At 46.2% G+C, this 14388-nt stretch overlaps 1 protein-coding gene across 2 annotated transcripts; it reads left to right on the top strand.

Annotated features, from left to right (window-relative positions):
* Nucleotides 1-302: 302 nt before the first annotated feature.
* On the top strand, nt 303-13899 carry PCDH8 (protocadherin 8). Of its 2 annotated transcripts, none has more exons than XM_061629351.1 (3): nt 303-2659; nt 3485-3689; nt 12646-13899. In XM_061629351.1, exons 1-3 carry the CDS (start codon nt 518-520, stop codon nt 13017-13019), a joined length of 2721 nt encoding a protein of 906 aa, XP_061485335.1. In that variant the 5' UTR covers nt 303-517; the 3' UTR covers nt 13020-13899. The 2 variants fall into 2 exon arrangements, with proteins under 2 accessions (XP_061485335.1, XP_061485334.1); XM_061629350.1 differs by having other exon boundaries at nt 303-3097.
* Nucleotides 13900-14388: the final 489 nt, after the last annotated feature.

Genomic DNA, 14388 nt, shown 5'->3' with positions numbered 1-14388 from the left:
CCTCCCCAGAGCCACGACCCCAATCATAAACCCCCTTCCAGGAAGAAAAAAGGACACAAAGGCTAGGTTCTCTTAAACGTTCCTTTTCTCTCCCGTCTCCCTATTCTCTCATCTTTCAAGAAAACAAAATAAAAAAAGATTTTCGGGGAGGTGTCAGGGGAGGAATGGGAGCCCACCATTGGCTGATCCGCTACGCAGATTTGCATACCCGCGTCTATTAAAGACCTTTAGGAAGGGCCGGGCAGGCTTAGTAACTGGCAAGAACGAGGCAGGGCAGAGGCGGAGCACAGCGGGCAGGCAGCCAAGAGAAGAAAGTAGTCTGTTTAAAGCCTCCAGAGAGGTGGAAGCGGGATCTGCGCAGTGCATGGGGCCAGTCTAGATGACTCCCATGCCCAGCTAGAGAAGGATTAATTTGCCAGCCGCGGAAAGAGTGTTGGTCGGCTCTCTCTGTCTCTCTCTCACACACACACTTTACACATTCATTTTCTCTGATCTATCCCCAAGGCGCAACAGAGCAATGAATGCGAGGAAGGACGGGCGCTGCTCTAGCACTCTTTGCCACCCTGTGGGTCTGTTTTGCCTGGGATGGCTGCTTGCCTCTGCCCTTGGCAAGACTATCCGATACCACACCTACGAAGAAGACCCTCCCGGCACGGTAATCGGCACTTTGGCCGACGAGCTGCCCCTGAAAGTCCCTGGAGGAAGCGACGGCGACAGAAGTTTCCGTCTGATGAAGCAGTCGGGCAACAGCTCCCTGGTGCGGGTGCGCGAGCGGGACGGGCAGCTGAGCCTAGGAGCCGAGCGGCTGGACCGGGAGCAGCTGTGCGGGCAGGCGGAGGAGCCGTGCGTGGTGGCCTTCGACGTGGTGAGCCTGGGCGGGCCGCGCGGCGGCTCCTCCTCGCAGTACCGCCTGGTGCACGTGGAGCTGGAGGTGCGCGACATCAACGACCACGCGCCTCGCTTCCCGCAGCCCCTCATCGCCCTGGAGGTGTCGGAGAGCGCCGCGCCGGGCACCCGCCTGCCGCTCGACCTGGCGCACGACCTGGACGTGGGCTCCAACGGCATCCAGAGCTTCGCCGTCTCGCCCAACAGCCACTTCGGCCTAGAGGCGCAGAGCCGCGCCGACGGGCTCAAGTGCGCCGAGCTGGTGCTGCTCACCGAGCTGGACCGCGAGGCGCAGGCCGCCTACCGCCTGGAGCTGGTGGCCAAGGACGGCGGGAGCCCCGCGCGCTCCGGCACGGCCACGGTCAGCGTGCGGGTGCTGGACGCCAACGACAACGCGCCCGCCTTTCCGCACGGCGCGCTGCTGACCGTCGAGCTGCCCGAGGACGCGCCGCCGGGCTCGCTGCTCCTCGACCTGGACGCCTCGGACCCCGACGAGGGCTCCAACGGGCAGCTGCTCTACGCCTGGGGCAGCCAGGTGCCCGCCGAGGCGCGCCAGCTCTTCGGCCTCGACCCGCTCTCGGGCCGCCTCAGCCTGCAGGGCGCCGTCGACTACGAGCTCCAGCGCGCCTACGAGCTCGACGTCCAGGCCAGCGACCGCGGCGCCAGCCCCTTGGCCGCCAGCTGCAAGGTGGTGGTGCGCCTCCTCGATGTCAACGACAACGCGCCCACCGTGGCCATCAGCGCCCTCAGCGCCGGCGTCGGTGGCGGCGGGGCTGCTACTCAGGCCGGGGCGGAAGAGGACGACGCCTCCGCCTCGACGGTGGCTTACGTGAGCGAGGCGGCGCCGGCGGAGAGCCTTGTGGCGCTGGTCAGCACCTCGGACAGCGACGCGGGCGCTAACGGCCAGGTGCGCTGCTCCCTCCTGGCCGCGCCCCACGAGCCCTTCGCCCTGCAGCGCGCCTACGACGCCAGCTACGTGGTGCTCACCACCGGAGCCCTGGACCGCGAGCGCGTGGCCGAGTACAACCTGACGGTGGTGGCCGAGGACCTGGGCTCGCCGCCGGCCAAGACCGTGCGCCGCCTCACCGTGCGCCTGGCCGACGAGAACGACAACACGCCGCGCTTCGCCAAGGCGCGCTACGAGGTGGCCGTGCTGGAGAACAACCCGCCTGGCGCCTACCTGGCCTCTGTCCTCGCCTCGGACCCGGACCTCGGGCTCAACGGCAAAGTCACATATCGCCTATTGGACAGCCAAGTTATGGGTGCCTCCATTTCCACCTATGTCTCGGTGGATCCGGCCACGGGGGCCATCTACGCCCTCCGCACGTTCAACTATGAGATCATCAAGCAGTTGGAGCTGACCGTCCAAGCCACCGATGGCGGTTCCCCTCAGCTCTCCAGCGCAACTTTGGTCAAGGTGCGGGTGGTAGACCAAAATGACAACGCGCCTGTTATTACTCACCCGGCGCTCACCAACGGCTCCCTTGAGATCGGGGTATCCAGCAAAGCTGCGCGGGATTCCCTGGTGGTGCATATCAAAGCAAGAGACGCCGACGAGGGAGTTAACTCTGAACTGAGCTTTTCCTTCCTGGAAGATCCGCAGCAGCCCCAACTGCCAGCCTTGGACCTCTTTGCCATCAACAAGAAAACGGGAGAAGTTGTGCTCAGCAGGAGCTTCTCTGAAGAACTGCTGGGCCAAGTCTACCAACTGCTTCTCACTGTGGCTGACAAGGGACGGCCTCCCCTCTCCACTACCGTTATGATCAGTTTCCAGGTGACTGCAACATTGCCCCCTTCCAGCAGCCAGGATTCAGTGGGCATACCCAACCCTTGGGAAGGAAAGGCACTGCAGTGGGACATCCCTTTGATTGTAATCATTGTCCTTGCTGGGAGCTGCACGTTGCTCCTGGTGGCCATCATCAGTATTGCCACCACTTGCAACAGGCGCAAGGAGAAGAAGGGAGTCCCAGAGGAGTTGCTGGGCACCTCTCAATTAAAGAAAGGGTGGCAGGAAGGCAAGGGCAGTGGCATTGCCTCCTCCAGCCCTGGCACCCAAGGCAATGGCTTTGACGTGCATTCCTTCCCCAGCAAATCTTCCTTTGCTAGTCCTGAGCCCTCTCCAGCCAGCGAAGACATCCCAACTTCAGAAGACAGCAGAGAGAGTGCCAGTCTCTATGACAGTCAGAGCAGACTTCGGGGCACAAATGCAGAGGTAACATTCTCACCCTCTTCATTTCCTTCTTGAACTGTACATTTGCCTCAGGGAGACTGGGACAGCTGCCTTGCTTTTTGTGGCTACTCTTAGCTTATTCCTGCATGTTTTATAGTTCCCAAAGTATTTGGATAGAAATGTTTGAGTTTAAAGTTACCTACAGGCAGACTGACAGTTGAGTTAAACAAAAGTACTTGGTTTGTAAACCAGGTGGGGCCCATTAGTATTAACTGGGTGATTTCAGAGCCACTGGGATGTGCTGCTAATTAGACTGCTTTTATTAACACAGGTGCTTCTTATGTTTCTCCTTGTTTCTCCCTGCCCACCCACCCCTAAAAACCCCTGCAAACGCTACACCTTGGTATCTGTTCTTCCATCCCCTTCTAGTCTTATACCTCTACCCCTAGTTACAGCAAAGAACCCATCCCACCTGTGGCCATCTGGAAGGGCCATTCTTTCAACACCATCTCAGGCAGAGAAGCAGAGTTCAGCGGCAAAGACAGTGGCAAAGGTGATAGTGATTTCAACGACAGTGATTCCGACATCAGTGGGGATGCCCTTAGAAAGGACCTCATCACTCACATGCAGAATGGTAAGGATTTCTTTCTTTGCATTTTTTCTTAGGAATGCCACGGAGCCTTAAAACTGTTGCTGCAGAAACCTTGCAAGAGGCCTCCAAAGACCTGGTCACCAGTCTCCTATTTTTGGAATTCTGAGGGATCTAGGAATATGCAGGGCCACAACTGCACTGCTGTTTATAGCAAGAGCTCTGGTGGCTGCTACATATTTCAGTTGATCTGAGAACCAGGAAAAATACACAAGCCAGGGTGACTAAAGGGTTAGGGCACATCCACATCACCAGAAACCAAAGGATCGAATCCTGTCTTATTATATATTACATCCTTATCCTGCCATTTCTCCAATGACTTTATATGCCTGTCTCATATGATCCTCACCACAACCCTTTGATGTAGTTTAAGCTAAGAGATGGTGACTGATAAAAGGTCACTGAGTGACCTTCATGGCTGAGCAGTAACTTGGGCCTAGGCTTTCCTGGTATACCTTACCCACTTCACTACACTGCCATCCCTGTTGGTGTCATTATCAGGCTTTCTACTGTCTGCTGGTTCTCAAGTGCCAATTTTAAGTTCTTGGGCTCCTGCTTTGTCTTCATAGTTAAAAGTAGGAAATTGCTAGGGATGAGGAACCTGTGGCCCTCCAGATGTTGTTGGACTACAACTCCCATGATCCCTGACCATTGGCTATGCTGGTTGGGAGTGATGGGATTTAGAGTTTAATCATCTGTCGGGCAATGGGTTCCCCATCCTTGTCTTTATATGCTTCCCTTAAAGCTAGTGTGGTGTAGTGGGTAAAACCTTCAGCTTGGGCCAGGGAGATTTGACTACACCTTAATGAAACTCAATTTGAGCCAGACGTTATTTCTCAGCCTAACCTACTTAACTGGGATATTGCAAAGATGAAATAAGGGGAATATGTATGCTATCCTAAGCTCCTTGGAGAAAGGGTGGGAACCAATCATGATTAATAATAATATCCTTAGACATCAAAGTGAATCTGCAACAGGCCGGAAGATGGACTTGATGTTCAGAAGGTCCTTGTATTTTTCCTTTACTCTTTCCACTTGTCCACTCATAGCCAGTGGTGTGCTAGTAAATATTTAACAACCGGCTCTCCGGAAAAAAAATCCAAGCTGGATTTAGAAAGGGAAGAGGCACCAGAGATCATATTGCAAGCATACGCTGGATAATGGAATGGACCGAGGTATTTCAAAAGAAACTCACCTTGTGCTTTACACATTACAGCAAAGTCTTTGATTGTGTAGATAACAAAAAACTATGGAACGGTTTTAAAAGAAATGGGGGTACCACAGTATCTGACTGTTCTGATGCACAACCTATACTCTGGACAACAGGCTAGTGTCAGGATAGAATATGGAGAAACCAATTGGTTCCCCATCGGAAAGGGTGTGAGACAGGGGTGTATTTTATCATCCTATTTGTTTAATCTATATGAAGAACACATCATATGGAAAGCGAGATTGGCCACAAGATGAGGTGTGAAAATTGAGGAAGAAATATCAGTAATTTAAGATATGTAGATGATACCATACTCTTAGCAGAAACCAGTAATGATCTGAAACAAATGCTGATGAAAGTTAAAGAGGAAAACACAAAAGCAGGACTACAGCTGAACGTCAAAAAGACTAAAGTAATGACAACAGAAGATTTATGTAACTTTAAAGTTGATAATCAGGACATTGAACTTGTCAAGGATTATCAATACCTTGGCACAGTCATTAACCAAAATGGAGACAACAGTCAAGAAATTAGAAGGAGGCTAGGACTGGGGAGGGCAGTTATGAGAGAACTAGAAAAGGTCCTCAAATGCAAAGATGTATCACTGAACATTAAAGTCAGGATAATTCAGACCATGCTATTCCCAATCTGTATGTGTGGATGTGAAAGTTGGACAGTGAAAAAAGTGGATAAGAGAAAAATCAACTCCTTTGAAATGTGGTGTTCGAGGAGTGCTTTGTGCATACCATGGACTGCAAAAAAGACAAATAATTGGGTGTTAGAACAAATTAAACCAGAACTGTCACTAGAAGCTAAAATGATGAAACTGAGGTTGTCATACTTTGGACACATAATGAGAAGACATGATTCACTAGAAAAGACAATAATGCTGGGAAAAACAGAAGGGAGTAGAAAGAGAGGAAGACCAAAAAAGAGATGGATTGATCCCATAAAGGAAGCCACAGACCTGAACGTACAAGATCTGAACAGGGTGGTACATGACAGATGCTCTTGGAGGTTGCTGATTCATAGGGTCGCCATAAGTCATAGTCGACTTGGAGGCACATAACAACAACCACCTCTTCAAAGTACTGATAAGCCTCTTGTTTTAATTAAAATAATAATTATAAATTCTTGCTCTTATCACTAATAGGAGTTAATTATCTTGCATATGCCCATAGTAAATTTTCAGATACTTTCAGACCCTCAGCAATTTTCAAGTGGTCTATGTAGAAGAATAGTTTGGGAACCCCTGGTCTAAGACATCTGCTTATGCTGCTCTCACCCCTCATTTAGGTGCCTGGGATGCTTGCGTGTGGACATACCTCCTTACAATTATGGAAAGTGATTCTTAATAATAAGTCTCCAGACACAAAGTTACATAGGTGTTTATCAGTTGTTTAGTAGAAAATTCAGAAGTGCAGAGTCCCTTCATGATAGTTGCAGCCACGTATACCCTTTTTTGCTCCTGGATTAAGAATTAGATCTTTGTTAATGCTTGGAGACATAGGGACCCTGCTCCCAAAAAAGCAGAGGGACTAAGACCCCCTGGGCGACTACCCTCCTGGTGCTTATGGACATGACCGTAAAATATTTTGTGATGTGCAAGTTCGATATTATTTATTAAGTGTGTTTCGGATTACACTGATGGCATTCCTAAATATGTACTTTCACACAGACTTTGGTTTTCCATAACACAATGTTTGTCCAAGCCTCCACACTTTGGGGGGGGGGGCGGGAGCACTACTTGCACACCCCTTCCATAAGCACATCAAAGTTGGATACACACCTGAACTAAGACCCAGACAACAGGGCACTCAAAACAAAAAGGTGGCTGAGTAGATCTTGTACAGTGGTTATACTGACTGGGCAGCCACTGTCCTTCATATTTTACAAAATACTTTTTCCTATACAAAGATTAAATTTCTGTGTATGAAAAAGTAATATATGAAGTGGTCCCAATAGTGAGAAAAGTAAACAAGTGATGGTGATCCAAATGTTTTCATTCTCACTTTATGAAGCTAGCTGCCAGATGATCTATCACCTTCGCTATGCATGCAGCGTAGACTGAAAAAACAGCACCCAAGCCACCATTCAATACGTGCATGTGTTCTTTCCAACATGAATCTACAGGTCTCAAAAAGTAATGTGTAAAGTCCTCAAACACCTTAAAACATGCCTCAAACATGGTCTCTTGTTCTACCAGCATGCCTTCACACCATCACTTTGCCAAAACATAATAATAATAATAATAATAATTTAATTTGTGGGTCGCCTATCTGGCCAATGGCCACTCTAGGCGACATACAATTTAACAACAATACATTACATCATAATAAAATACATCATAAAATACAATATAACAATAAAACAATAAAACAGTTCCAGTACAGAGTAGTAGTCTATTGGTCGTAAAAATTTAACCCTCCCTGTAAGTCCCAAAGGCCTGTCTGAAGAGCCAGGTCTTCAAAGCTTGGCGGAATACATTCAGGGAAGGGGCATGTCGAAGGTCATACGGGAGGGAGTTCCAGAGAGTGGGGGCCGCCACTGAAAATGCCCTCTCTCTTGTCCCCGCCAACCTAGCTGTTTTAGTTGGCGGGATTGAGAGAAGGTCCTGTGTGGCTGATCTTGTGGGGCGGCATGGTTGGTGGTGCTGGAGGTGCTCCATCAGATAAACTGGGCCGAGACCGTATAGGGATTTAAAGGTTAATACCAACACCTTGAATTGGGCCCGGAAAATAACTGGGAGCCAGTGTAGGTTGAACAACACTGGGGTGATGTGTTCCCGGCGGCGACAGTTTGTAAGTAGTCGAGCCGCAGCATTTTGTATCAGTTGTAATTTCCGGACCGTTTTCAAGGGTAACCCCACGTACAGCGCATTACAGTAATCCAACCGAGAGGTGACCAGGGCATGTACCACCAGTGGGAGCTGATGAGCAGGAAGGTAGGGCTGCAGTCTACGAATGAGGTGTAATTGATACCAAGCTGCCCGGCTCACTGCCGAAATCTGAGCCTCCATGGACAGCTTGGAATCAAGAACAACCCCAAGGCTGCGGACCTGGTCATTCAGGGGCAATTTCACCCCGTCGAACACCAGGTCAACATCTCCCAGCCTTCCCTTGTCTCCCACGAGTAGCACCTCAGTCTTATCAGGATTCAACTTCAGCCTGTTCCTTCCCATCCATCCACTCACGGATTCCAGGCACTTGGACATGGTCTCCACAGCAGACTCTGGTGAAGATTTAAACGAGAGATAGAGCTGAGTGTCATCCGCATATTGGTGACACTGCAGCCCAAATCTCCTGATGATTGTCCCCAGCGGCTTCATATAGATATTAAATAGCATGGGAGAGAGGATAGAGCCCTGTGGCACACCACAATTGAGAGGCCAAGGGTCTGAAACCTCCTCCCCCAATGCTACCTGTTGATGCCTGTCAGAAAGAAAGGAATGGAACCACCGTAGTACAGTGCCTCCTATTCCCGATTCCTCCAGGCGATGTAAAAGGATACTGTGGTCGACAGTATCAAAAGCCGCTGAGAGATCGAGGAGGACAAGAAAGGTGAATTCTCCCCTATCTAATGCCCTCCTCATATCATCAACTAGAGCGACCAATGCTGTTTCAGTTCCATGTCCAGTCCTGAAACCCGATTGGTATGGATCGAAATAATCCGTTTTATCCAAGTGTGTCGACAACTGATTAGCCACCACTCGCTCAATGATCTTGCCCAGGAATGGTAGGTTCGAAATTGGGCGAAAGTTATTCAAAACTTGGGATAGGTAAATTGCTTTTAGGGAGGTTCACAATTATGATTTCCTATTTATTTAATCTAAAAATATTTAAAATACATAAAAACAGCCAGGGGAAGATATTGGAGTAACATAAAATAAATACATATAAAAAGGGGGGGGTGAAGAGATCTTAAATGTGCTACTCACCATCTCTCAGCCTATCCTCCTCTCAGGATGAAAACAACGGAGAACCATGACCACCCCCAGGAAGAAGGGCACACTTAAAATGTAGAGGAAAAAATCATCTACAACCAGTGTGAAATCAAATATTTATTGGGACACAGTATGAAGAAATATTTATATAAACATGACTATTAAATATGTTTATGAATTACACAATCTGTAAATATATTTATAGTGCAATCCGATGTTTGATTACTCAGAAGCAAGTCCCAATATATTCAATGGGGCTTACTCAAACTGGGGTGTGTGGAGAGAACTACAGCCTCAAATGATAAGGAACTTGTTCTTTCAACTTGTTCTAAGTTGAGACCTTATCCCAGTCTGAGTCTGTGTTGGAATTGCTTTTTAATATGTTTTTAAGCCTTTTCTTTTTTTTTTAAAAAAATGTTTTTTTAAAGCTTTTAGAAATATTTTCAAAGATGTTTTAATATATTTTAAAGTCTGTTTATTATGATGTTTTAAAGTGCTTTTAGTGCTTTTGTTTGCCGCCCTGGGCTCCTACTGGGAGGAAGGGCGGGATATAAATCAAATAATAAATAAATAAACTTCATTCACCCAATCCAAAATTCAGAATCATGCCTCTTTAGGCTGTTTTCCAACTGTTTATTCTTGTTTTATGGTTATTGGATTTTAAAGGGATTTATTTCTTATTGTGAGTTGCCTTGATTTCCCAACCCTACCTCACAGGGTTGTTGGAAAGACTCCATACACGCACACACTGCAGATGTATAAATACATACAGCCCATATAATAGTTTATTGTCAAACCAGTTGGTCATTGCAGAAAAATCAGTATTAGTTTAAAAAAAATCAGTATTAGTTTCCTACAGAATAAAAACTGTAATACTCGCCTACTTGCTTTAAAATAGGACTGGAGAGAGACAGAAAGAGTTAGAACACAAACACAATTCTTTTTTACATTCACTCCAAAGTCCCATTGATTTTCAGCACATTCATAACCATGTCTACTCAAAAGTAAATCCTATTGAATTCAATGGGATTTACTCTGGGCATATGGGATTAGCATGCTTTTACCCCCACAAAAGCAAGTATTGGGAAGGTTTTGAAAACATTGCCCAGGATCTGACTCCTGCACACAAGAGGGAAAAAAACTGAAATGTATATACTTACCCAATTTATGAGATTTTCAGATAAACAGGGGGGGGGAACCACCATTTTCTGGCATTGCAATGAGGTTTTCTAGACGCTGCCCAGGTCAACCAAACTGGCTTCACACTGCTTGGCTGCAATCCTGAACAGGTGGGGTTAGACTGAGCTACGAAGTGCTATAAAGGACAGATTTGTTTAAAAAAAAGATTTAACAGTCGGGGTGGCTGACGTTTTTATGTATATCTAGATAACAGGACCACCTAGAAACTTTTTTTTTTAAATTAAAGCTGAGAATCTGGGCCACCTAAGGGGCTAAACGGCTCCAGCACACCACTGCTCATAGCCCTAATGAGTTTCACTCTTTGCCCCATTGATCTTGGGGGGGGAAAGAAGATACAATTCCATTTTTATAAACAAAACTGCAAAACAAAAGCAAAAACACCCCTCAAAGTACAAAAATTAAACATACAGACTGCAATCTTGTACACACTTACCTGGGAGTAAGGCCCATTGAAATTAATGGGTCTTACTTCTGAGTACATAGGATACTGCACTATATATAGGATTATGCTGTTGAAAATTTTGTGTTTGGGTTTTTTTTACATTACTGACTCCAGTAGACAAATTTTGGATTTTTGTATGCCTTTGTGTATGAGTCATATTAATCACAGAAACATTTGTCACAAAACCAGGTCTGGGGATTATGCAAAAGTGCTACCATAGACATGAGACTCAATCCTCTTATTCCCCAATCTGTCTTTCCCATGTAATTTTGAGGGCCAGACCAGCCATTTTCTGGCTTTGTTAAGGATTTCTCTAAGCTAGCAGTTTCATGAAAGTTCTTAAATTAACTCCCAAACCAATTAAGATGGAATAATTCAAATTAAATTAAGGTAATCACATTGATGTTAATGGAATTAGATTAGTATGCCTGTTTGAAGCTGAAGTCCAAAGGTTCTTATTTAGACGCAAGTCCTACATATATCAATGGGCATTATTTACAAGTAAACACAGGGCACAATCCAGCCATATTTAGGCACTTCTATCTCATTAACATCAATGGGAGAGTTAAGCATGTGCAGAATTGTTAAAACCAGTGGGACTTAATAGAACTTAACTTTGTCTTGATGATGCCCGATGTTTAGGATCAGACTGTAAGTTGAAATATCTCAACATAGCTCTGGCATCTGTTTGGCATCACAGCTTGTAGTATAAAGAAAGACTAATATGATTTTAAGCCCACAGTTAACAAACTAGTTAGTAGGGCTATCATGAAATGATTAATTAACCAATTAAATCTGCATATATTTACATACGACTAAATAATAGTTTTGAAGAAGAACACCAAGCTTTCCTTGTTTGCATATGTCACAGCAGGCACTATCCCAAAGAGGCATTTTCTCCTGTATAAGAGGGAAATGCCTTGCTAAGATGGTGCATTTATACCAATAAGCTTTATGTAACTATTTAGAGTTAATTTAAACAATGCTTATAATAAGAACAGTTAACCTTTTAAAAATTATGTGATTCAAAAAGTTCCTAATATGTTAAGTAACTGGTTAATTGGTTAAAAGGTATGGGTCTACTAGTTAGACTGGAATACTTGAATTTAAAATGGTTTTGTCCCATTTATTATTTAAATATACGGGGTTGAGCTGTTAGGTACAGCGGTGTCACTAGTGGGAGTGCAGGGGGGTGCGGACCTCTGGTGCACGCCCTCCCAGAGGCATGGACAAGGTGGCTGGGTTTGCGTGTGTGCATGCATGCGTGTGCACTCAAGGCCAGCCACCCCGTCCATGCCCCTGGGAGGGCACGCGCCGGAGGGGCACCCAGCCGGAGAAGGCCTGGGAACGCCGGCGTGCCTTCCTCGCCCCGCCAACGCTGCTCCCGGTCTCGCCCGCCCGCCCACCTCCGAGGAGGTGTTGGAGCAGCCTTGCTGGGCAACGGCGTGGGGCGGCTCTGGGTGTCACCCCCCTCATGGTGACACCCGGGTGCGGGCTGCACCCTCCGCAACCCGGTAGTGATGCCCCTGGTTAGGTATTTGAGAGGCCACTTGGAAACAGAATGCTGGACTAGATGGACTTTGGTCTGATCGAAACAGGCAGCCTTTTCTGTTATGTGCCTTATAATTGATCCAAAACAGCAACACTGTTTTCTTGCAGCTTTTCTTGATGTGCAGAAATGATCCAGTTGCCAGATCTACAGAGGGAATTGTGGAAAGACTTCTATTACATTAGCAATGTCATCCTGAAAAGAAATGATGTCATCTTTTTCCATGCTCAGAGAAAGTAGTTTGTGATGGCTTACACTGCAGCTTGTCAAGGGTGCATGCAAAAGAGGTTCCCAGGTTCAGTCCACAGCATCTCCAGATAGTGCTAGGAAAGCCCCCTGACTGAAACTTTGGCATGCTGCTTAGCTAGATGGACCAGTGATCTGACTCAGGGTAAGGTAGCATCTTGTGATGCAACTTTGATGGTAGCTATATGAGGAACTATTTGTCCTTCATGTTGGCAGCATGGCACTATTCTCCCCCCCCCTTTCGTCTCACAGATATGGCATTGATACAGTGGTCTTCTACGTGCTACCTAATAGTGTTCTGCTTGCTGCACATCCATGTTTTCAAGTCTGTTTTTTCACTTGCATTTCTAGGACTATGGGCTTGTACTGCTGAATGCAAAATCCTGGGGCACTCAGATCGATGTTGGAGTCCCTCCTGTGGCCGATCCAATCCTCACTCATCCCCCCGCCCAAAGACACAGCTGTCCACCTTCTGCAAAAGTACCTCACTGCCCAGGGATTCCCTGCACCGGGATAACTATTATCAGGCACAACTACCAAAGACTGTTGGACTGCAGAGTGTCTACGAGAAAGTCTTACACAGGGATTATGATAGGACTATTACATTGTTGTCCCCTCCTCATCAGGGGAGGCTACCAGACCTCCAAGAGATCTCGGTACCCTTATACCAAGCCCCCTCTACTCGATATTTAGGCTCTCCACCTGAGACCAGTCAGAAGGTTTAACTGCTACTCAGTGATTAACTTGAGCTGAGGCTCACGAGTGTCAGGCCACAGGAGCCGTTTAAGAAACTGGCGTCAGACCCCAGAAGTGGAATTTCCAAAACCATGCATTTGCTGGTGATGCTTCTCTCTCTCTCTCTGTTATTTGAAGGCTGATTGAAGAGAACAATGACTCTGAGCATGTACAAAGTATCTTTTTCACAGCTTTGTGATCACAGCCAGCCCCTACAAGCTTCCAAGTTTATAGGACAAGTTTTTGTGTCTTGGCACCTCTTTAAAAAAAAAACACATTGTTTCCATCCCTTGCAACTTACCCCAAGCATGTACCTACATATATGCACACTGTTAGATTATTCCCAAGAGTTCTTAAATTATTGACCAGGTCCAGTGAATTATGTAGGAATAAGCAAACCGTGCCTTAAACACTAAGATATATATGTTACAAATGAAGTTGTTGGGAAAGATTTCCAATTGCATTGGTACTGTTTGATATTTGCAAACAAAAGCAACTCTTTGTAGTTAATGTAATTTTTATGAAATGTGAAGTATTTAATTTTTTTTGTGTGTTGATCCCTTGCTTCACCCATGGCCTGCCTGTTCGTAGTTTTTTTTAAAACCTGTATATTGTGTAATGTAATGTTTGTACATAAAGAAATTTCACTCTATTTTTATATAATAAAACTTTGGGGAAGGGACACCTGAAATTCTTGCCAAAGGAAGAGTCTGAAAGACACATGCAGAAGAAAAAACACTGAATCCTTTAGGAATCACATAAAGGAACTTTCTCTTTCACAGTTTAATGCTAAAGCAACTACTTGTATTAGAAAGACTGCCTTGCAAAGTATGAAATATGTTTCTGGAGTCCATCATCCGTTTCAAACTAAATGTGGTTTAATTATTCTGTGTCACTAATATAAACACTAATAAAGACTTGTTAGGTGTTTCAGGGGCTCCGGTGCTGCATTTGATTATCTTGCTTACAAATTAACAGGCCTTTCCAACTGTTAACAGACAACTATTGCATAAGAAACAAAGAGTCATAGAACTACATTAAGTCATAGAACTACATTAAGTCATAGAACTTAATAGCATCCAAATTTACTCCCATACCACCTAATCCCAAAAACTTCTCAGGGCAATTTCAAATATTATGCAGGGCAGGTTTGCCACTGCTTGCAAGTGTACTTCACAAGAAGCTTCAGCCAATTCCAGTTCTCTGATGAGAACACTTGTCACACACTTGTTTCATTCACGTTTGCATTTTGAGATGTACTATGGCATAGTGAAGAGGCTCAACTTACTGTTCAGGTCATTTAGCTCATGCTTAAAACCTAATGCCACCAAAGCTGTCTCAGCTCAAAGCAGATTGCTC

Source organism: Rhineura floridana, chromosome 5, assembly GCF_030035675.1.
Source record: "Rhineura floridana isolate rRhiFlo1 chromosome 5, rRhiFlo1.hap2, whole genome shotgun sequence".
Classification (NCBI taxonomy): domain Eukaryota; kingdom Metazoa; phylum Chordata; class Lepidosauria; order Squamata; family Rhineuridae; genus Rhineura; species Rhineura floridana.
This window is presented reverse-complemented; position numbering and strand designations above follow the sequence as displayed.

Bases quoted from the DNA above. Each gene is read 5' to 3' on its own strand.
- PCDH8 (XM_061629350.1), top strand. From the start codon at position 518: ATGAATGCGAGGAAGGACGGGCGCTGCTCTAGCACTCTTTGCCACCCT. The intron at 3,098-3,484 runs GTAACATTCTCA...ATCCCCTTCTAG, and splicing joins TTCGGGGCACAAATGCAGAG to TCTTATACCTCTACCCCTAG. The intron at 3,690-12,645 runs GTAAGGATTTCT...TTGCATTTCTAG, and splicing joins CATCACTCACATGCAGAATG to GACTATGGGCTTGTACTGCT.